The following is an 8426-nucleotide window of genomic DNA, read 5'->3' on the forward strand; positions in this document are numbered from 1 at the left end:
TCCGCTAGAAAATCATGGCAATCCTTTACTGTCTTCGACGAAATCCTATGAGACATCAGAGATTTCAAAGCCGCTTGGCTGTCTGTATATATAAATACACTTCTTGTTGTTATTACGCTTTTTGTTAGTACAAGAAGACTTTCTTTAATTGCAGTGACCTCTGCTTGGAAGACACTACAGTGGTCTGGTAACCGGAAGGCGATTTTGGTATCTAATTTAGCCGAGAAAACACCGCCGCCTACTCGGTTATCCAGTTTGGAACCATCCGTATAGAAGCTAATCCCTTCTTCCTTGTCCACTACATCCCGTTCCCACTCCTCTCTGGAGGGAAAGGTAATATTGAGGACCGGATTTAGGTTCAGCTCCACCGGATTGCGAAAATCCGTAGTTATGGGAAGAACCGGGAACTTCCTAAGTGTCCTAGAATGTCCCTTGTTACAGGCGACTAATAGGGAGGCTTCCCTCAGTCTTAGAGCTGACTTCGCTGCCATTTGCTTGCAATATAAGTCTGCTGGCAGCAAGTGTAAAATTATGTTGAGTGCCTGGCTTGGCGTAGTTCTGAGAGCTCCACTGATGCAAATACTAGCTGCTCTTTGTATACTTTCCATGCTTCTAATCGCATATTTCTTTTCTGTAATTGGCCACCATACTACTATCCCGTAGGTCATGATCGGCCTTACAATTGCTGTGTACAGCCAGTGAGCCACCCGAGGTGTCAGTCCCCACCTGGGCCCCACCATTCTTTTACATGTGTAAAGCGCTGTAGCAGCTTTCTTTACCCTCGCTTCCAGGTTTTGTTTCCAAGAAAGCTTCCTGTCCAAAATTAGTCCCAAGTAGCTTGCTTTATCCCCTATCGTTAGCCTGGTGCCATTTAAAAATGGCGGCGTGATTTCGGGAGTACTGTGTTTCTTAGTAAACAATACTAGTTCTGTCTTTCTAGCATTTAAATTCAGTCCGCATGATACTGCCCATCGATTAATCTCGTTTAGTATTGTCTGCATGAGACTAGCGAGGGTGTTCGGGAACTTGCCCCTAACCGAGACTGCCACATCATCAGCGTAGGCCACAACATGTACCCCCTTCTTTTCTAGGTCCACAAGCATTTTATTCATTGTCAGGACCCAGAGAAGTGGGGATAACACGCCTGCTTGGGGTGTACCCCTTCGGACAGATCTGTACATCGTTGAAGCTCCCAGCGTTGAAATAATTGACCTGCCCAAGAGCATCTGTTCAATTAATTTCCGGAGAGGCTCAGATATGCCCAGATCTTTAAGCGCGCTCAATATGGCCTTCGGCTGGATGTTGTTAAAGGCACCTTCTATGTCTAGGAAGACTACGAGGGTGTATTCTTTTACTTCCAGAGATTTTTCAATCTCTGCTACCACTGAGCTTAATGCCGTTTCTGTGGATCTACCCTTCGAGTACGCATGCTGCGAAACTGCCAATTTTCTTGGGTTTAGTATGTCCTTTATATGTATTTCTATTAGTCTTTCCAGCGTTTTTAAAAGAAATGATGAAAGACTAATTGGTCTAAAATCCTTTGGATTAATATGTGAGCTTTTGCCCGCCTTTGGGATATATATCACCTTAACTTCCCTCCATGTCGAGGGAATATAGTTCAATTTCAGCGCCCCTCTAAACATGGTTGTTATCCAGTTTATTGTGTAGCTCAGGGATTGCTGTAACTGGGCCGGGAATAGACCGTCTGGTCCCGGCGTTTTATAAGGCTTGAAGCTGCCTATTGCCCAATAAACATTGTCATCTGACACTATGTCTAGCGGAGGGGTCTCTGAGCTTACTTCACTCCCCATTATATGCCCCCCTGTGAGGTTCTCGGAACTGTCTGGGAAGTGAGTGTCCATTAGTAGGCCCAGAGTCTCTTTACTGGATTCCGTCCAGCTGTGATCTGGCTTCTGAAGGTATCCGATTCTGTGTTTCGACTGTGTCATTATCTTTCTCAGTCGGGACACTTCTGCTGTATCTTCGATGTCGCTACGAAAAGATTTCCACGAATTTCTTTTTGCTTTTCTTACCTCCTTTTTGTATGCCCGAAGGTGGTTGTGATAGTTATCCCACTCTATATCTTCTTGGGATAGTTTGGCAGAATTGAATTGCCTTCTGCAATTCTTCTGCATGTTCTTAAGTATTGGGGTCCACCAAGGATGTCTAATTCTTCCCCTACTGTGCGTTAATGGACAAGCTACCTCTAGTGCTTGACGACAAGACTCTGTGAATCGTTTAACAAGGATGTCTAGGTCCTCTTTTTTTTCCGGTTGGAATGGTGGAATCATAGGAATACGCTTTTTTAGCTCCTGCATGTGCATCTGCCAGTTCGTTTTCCTATGATTCCTGAATTTCTCTTCCCTAACTACATTTTCTTCAATTATACACTCAATGTAGCGGTGGTCTGAGAAGGAGTGTTCTTTCAATACCCTCCAATGTGTTATTTTATCCACCAGTTCTTCCGATACCAGTGTTATATCTAATACTTCCTGTCGGTTTCTGGTTATAAATGTTGGCGTACTACCTTTGTTACATAACAGAAGCTTACTTCCTATTAGATAATTAAAGAGCAACTCACCCCTTTCATTAATGTCCGTGCTTCCCCATAGATTATGGTGCGCATTGGAGTCGCATCCAAGTATGATCGAACACTTGGATGCTTCGGCGTCTCGTACCAGCTCCTTGAACAGCTGCGATGGTACTGCTACCTCGTCGTACGGCATGTAGCATGATGCGAGCCGGTATTTCCTCTTGCTCGTCTCCCAGCTTACCACCGTAGTGTCGTTACTACTGTAATTGTGTAATAAAAAGACATTAAGCTTTTTGTTAGCCAATATACATGTCCTAGGCTTACCTACACAACCATTCGCGTATAGATTGTAACCTGGTGTCCTCAGACCGCAAATACGCCCTCCGTTAACCCATGGCTCCTGAATGAGGACAAAGTCAGGCCGTTCTTCTGCCATGCGGTTAACTAGGGCTAGAGACGCTAGTTTGCTGTGGTGTAAATTAATTTGGAGAAGATGCATTAGTTATGGTCTTCTCTGCATCATCATGAGAGTCGCTTAAAAGCTCACTCTCAGTGTAGAGTTTTGAGAGTCTGTCCGCAAGTTCAGACCCCGAAGTACACTCACCTTGATCCGTGATCTCTGCGTCGCTCGAGGACTCCACTGGATCTTCCTCGACTTCGCACTCCGATTCCGATACCAAGTTTTCTCCTGCATCGGCGTCTGATTTGTAGGTCATGACCTTTACTTTTGTGAATCCGTAGTTGATCTCTCCGCCACTTTTCGCTAGCGGTTCTACGGATTCTTTTGTTAGAAGCAGCAGAATCTGCATTGTGGCTCGCTTCGTCTCCACTCCAGATTCTGCTGCGGGGTCGTCAAAGGCCTTGACGAATCTCCATCCCTCCGTTGGCAGATTTGGGTTGCAGGCTCTTATGAGCTGCATTATTTGGTCCGGCTGCGATGGTGTAGCCGGGATCCATACCCTTGCTCTCGGTCGGGATGGGATATCTTTCCTGTCTACCGCCACCAATTTGGCACCGGGGTAGACCTCTCCCACCTTAGCTATTGCTGCTTTATATAGCTGGACCGATCCCTCGTCGTCACACGCTATCATCTTTATTTGCCCTTGATACCATCCGGCATCCGCACATGACGGGGGTGGACCTGGATTGCTAAGTAGCACTTCCAAAGCCACATTCCTCAGTGCGGCTTGCACCCATTTCCATTGGGCTCTGGGGATTTTTCCTTCGGGATCACCCTCACCCAGTACACCAATGACAATGCGGTTTCGGGCCACATCAGCAAAAGATCTTACGGGCGTCACGCCCTTAGTTTTCGGTCTCTTAGCTGACGGCTTAGCCTCTTCAGCGGACCTTTGTCTTTTTGTTGCCACTACCGGCGCTTCTAGCTTGAAGTTAGGTAGGACAGCTCTCGCGCAATCAATGGATTCTCGGAGCTCCTTTGTGAGCTCCTCATTGCTTGGCGGTTGCAGCTCCACCTTCTTCAACAGGTATGCAGCGCGTCGCCTCTCTGCATACTTTGCTTTTGCCGGGTCATCAATCCTGAAGGAAGGCCACTCTCTGGCTGACCCACTACTGGCAGCTTCGCTTTTAGCATCTCCCACCTTCTCCTGCTTAGCTGCCAAGCCTTGGCTACACAGGTTGGTATGGGCTGCCTCCAGCGTTGCTGTTTTTGTGGCGCCAGCCTTGGCTACTGCGCCCTTAGTATTTGCCTTTGCTCCAGGACCAAGCTTCGCTCCTGTCCTCGCTTTGGCTGTTGTCGAGCTCGTGCCAAACGCTGCTCTTCTCTGGGAGCAACCCGCTCCCTCCGGTCTTTTTAAAGGAGGTCGGGACTCCTTTTTGTTTTTATTTATAATGTTAATGTTTTGGCTCATATTTTGGACCCACGAGTGTAGGGGAAAGTATGTCCGCTTGCGCATAGCCCCCGCTACGCAAGTAAGGCTATCTTATTACGGAGGGCGCCATATATCCGTAAGCTCCGTGCGAGACTGGGCTATTTAAGGGCCCCCAGCCAGGTTGATCTTCGGCACGGGTCGCATGACACCTTGATCCCTTTACCTCCTACCATGGTAAGACCTCCTATCTGGATGCTGCACTATCGAAGAGTACCGAACACCCAGAAAGGAAGCCTGACCTTAGCTAGACACCTCACTACTAACGACGTGAACCTGTGGTATCTATTTCCAGTCGGCACCCTCGTGGAGGGTTCAGCGGAGGATTTTTGCCAACCTTAGAAAATATATAACATATACTAATATTTATTATTCTATAATAATTTTTGTATATATAATATGTAAGTTACAATAATGACATCTATGACTTACACTTTATATTATAATACAAACTTATATTTAATAATATTGAATATAACATATATCTGTATATATAATATAACTATTTTCTAAAGCTTAAAAATATTGCGTCATGATCACTATATGGTGTTTCATATGTGATACATGAGGTCACTGCAAGATCCATGTTTGTCCATACCCAATCTATTGCTGTTTCCTGTTTTGTTGTGGCGACCTTAGCCAATGAAGATTGAAATCCTAAATGTTGCTATCGAGCCTCCAAATCGTCAGTTGCTGTTAGGCGACATATGTTAAAGTCACCAAGGACTACTGACGGTCCATTACACTGTTCAGTTATCTGACGGATACTATTTTCTACTTGGTTTCTAAATTCCGGAAGTCTATAGCGGGGGTTCCTGTACACAAGTGATATGGAAACTGTTGAATTGTTTACGTTTAACAGTTGGTAATCGTTTGTTGAACCGGTGTCGTTCCTTGAAAATGATTCTTCTGATAGACCTGGGCACCTATCTTGCTTGTAGTATATTATAAGCCGTTGGCAGGGCGTCGTCGGGATGACCTTGTTTCTCCATCAAGGCGAGCAATAACATTGTTGCTTTCTATTGGGAATTCTTCTTGAGGTAAGGCCCAGGTTTCAGCAAAGCACAGAATATCAGCAGAACAAATCAGCTTGTCTGATCTGATATCTTCAATATGCTTGTTTAGGCTCCATACATTTTGATAATAAATATACAGGCGTTGTTCCAATTTGTCAGCCAAAAATCTGTAGCATGTCGTCAATGCTCCTGTCTGCAACCTATTAAGTTGAGTTTTAATTGGATCCTGCGGTCCAAATGGTTTCGGGGGAGAAAATGTCCCGTTTATATATAATCCATTGGCACTTGTGGCTCTGCTACATCCTAGATATAATGCTGATCTGTTTACTCTTCCCTCTAGATGAACAGCAACTTGTGTGTATGTTCCACCTTGACTTTTATGTATCGTGATGGCTTCAGCTGGAATGACGGGGAACTGTCTACGTTCTATGGTTATTTGCTCATTTCGCTTGTATTGGAATGATCGGACCACGCTCATGATTGGTGTCCGATCTGCATTACGACTGTGAGTCTACTTGTCTGCATAGTCGCACCACTGAACTTTCAGATCCATATGATTCGGAATCAATCTGCATTAATTCCCCCGTAGCACCATTGACGAGACCATCACTTACGCTTATGTTGACTGTCACCATATATTTGATTGAAGTCTTGAGCTGCAATGTATAAAGCATTCCTTGCGTTTCCGATGGCTTAATAGACTTCACAGCTTCTAAAATGTTTTCCCTGCTGCGTTCTGTTAGGGAACTTGACTTAATTGTATCCTTCGCAGTCGAAATGAACTCCTCGGTCATCGTGTTTGCCAGTTTAGTTAAATTTAAATCATTTGCTCCAGCATTTGAATAAAATAGATGGATGGCTTCGTTCGGTATCTCATTAGCGGTCTTTTCCCTGCTTTTGATTAATTGGATGTCAGCGTGTGTCATATTTCCCTCTGCCATGTTAATTAAAGCGATGGCAAATGCTTGATCTTCACGCTGGCGCATTGTTTCAGTGAGCTCAAAGTACCGAAATTGATCCCAAAGCGGTGTTCCTGTAATTGTAGTGTAAGGATCATTCCTATTAGGTGCAAATATCCATCGATCTCCTACTGGCGGCAGCTGCTTTAAGTCACCAAACACGATTATTGGTATGCCTCCAAAATAAGCGCTGCTCCTGAAAATTTGCTTTGGCCTAGAATCTAAATATGCAAACATCTTTGCTCCTACCATTGAAATTTCGTCAATTATAATAAGCCTAATATATATGAGATTGGCATGAATAGTGTTTAAAATGTCATGCAATAATTAATCGAACCGCCTCTTCCTCTGTATTGTTGTGCTCTTGGAAAACATTAATGTCTCCTGTTTGCTCTGGAACTCTGAATTCAGGATCTAAAAGTTGTAAGGCAGCTCGATCATCAGCTGTTTGTTCCGCTGTAACATAAAGGTTTTCCGTTCGATGACAATTTGACATATTTAAGCTTATTCTGCTCAATTTGCTCCTTGTGTGTATTTCAAACACTCTCGACGTCATTATTCAATAGGTCTGTTTCCTCATTTCTCCATGGGTGAAACATCATGGCGGTTTCTCTGAAGAAATCGGCTCTTGAACTTTCAACGTTAAAACGTTTCCAGCGAAGAATAAGGGCTTGGTTCCTTTTCCTTAAAAATCCTGATCCATCCTTTAATGCCACTGGAAGTGTAGCTATCGTACTTTTTTTAAGATGAGCGGAGAGCAAGCTTGTATCCTTCATAATCCGTGTTGATTCGGTCATCCGCCAAAAAATTTTCGAAGCAGTTCAACCGCGTTATTTCTTCCTCTGGGAGATCCATTAGAGTTAATAGTTCCTGTATTTTTTGCAATTGAACTTTGTGTTGCTCAATACCTTCCTCATTCTCCAACGGGAAAAGTATTTCTGTCTGTGGCATCGGCGGATATGGCATGTTGAATCGGCACACTTGCTTTCCATGTAGGTCTCTCGACCATGTCTGTGTTTTTGATACTGAATGAATTCCAGTAAGTCCAAATCATCCATATCGGTTGTGATGTGTCGGTCGATGAATGTTTCAACTTCATATGTGTGGATGATTCCATCACTTTCCAATTGTGGTGTGTCACTTAGCCAATACATGCCATGACAATGTGGTGATCCCCTATGCTGGAATTCAATTCTGTAATAGTAACGGACTACTAAATGCTCTTCAAACAGTGCGTTTTGTAATAATTTTAGCATTTGGCGGAATCGATTGTCGAAACACCTGGAATGTGTAACTGTCTTTATCAGCCTCGCCCTTTCAGAGCTTGATAGAGCAGTAGCTTCCCTTCCGAAATATTTTTTTTATCTATCAGTTTCTTCAATATGAACAGGAGCACGTCCAAGCGCACACAACGCCGATCATAGCGTCGAATTTCAGAACGTGCAATTTTACTGTAAGTTGTTGTGGATGTCCTCTTCTCTCCGCAGTAGATCGTTGGATACGACAACTCCTGAGCATCGTCGTTGGTTGTAACGTCCCTGGGGCATCTACCTTGTCCTGGTGCCATCCGTTCAATGGATCTATTTTCAACAGGTTGTCCCTTAAAGTCTCCTAACCACCTGAATTTAATTCTTATTCCATTTCAAGCGGTACATTTTCCTGGCGGGCATTCAGCAGGTCTCTTACTTCTGCGTGATCTGCAGGATCAATAAATGGCACAGTTTCCTCGTATTTGTATATTATGCTCGACGTAGAGCTCTGTACCCAGTAGATAGTTTAGTGCCTCCAATATATTTGCTGGTCGTACTGTCTCCGTCATAAAATTTTGCTCATACTTCAATTGACGTTTCAAGTGCACTTGAATAATATGGCTGTTGTCAAATCTTCGTGGCAGCATGGTGACTGTCTCAACAACAGAAATCGGAATATTCACCACTGCTCCACGAATAGCACATTGTCGTTCATATCCTAGGGAGATGATGCGCATAAATGGGATCCTCGGTGATATCATTCTTTCCTCCAGACACGT

At 44.2% G+C, this 8426-nt stretch overlaps 1 protein-coding gene across 1 annotated transcript; it reads right to left on the bottom strand.

The window, feature by feature from the left end:
• Nucleotides 1-809: 809 nt before the first annotated feature.
• LOC118682729 (uncharacterized) lies at nucleotides 810-4577 on the bottom strand. The gene has a single exon (XM_070106604.1). The coding sequence runs from the start codon at nucleotides 4447-4449 to the stop codon at nucleotides 3013-3015; it is 1437 nt and encodes a 478-aa protein (XP_069962705.1). The 5' UTR covers nucleotides 4450-4577; the 3' UTR covers nucleotides 810-3012.
• Between the last annotated feature and the right edge of the window lie 3849 nt (nucleotides 4578-8426).

This window comes from Bactrocera oleae, chromosome 3 (genome assembly GCF_042242935.1).
Source record: "Bactrocera oleae isolate idBacOlea1 chromosome 3, idBacOlea1, whole genome shotgun sequence".
Taxonomy (NCBI): domain Eukaryota; kingdom Metazoa; phylum Arthropoda; class Insecta; order Diptera; family Tephritidae; genus Bactrocera; species Bactrocera oleae.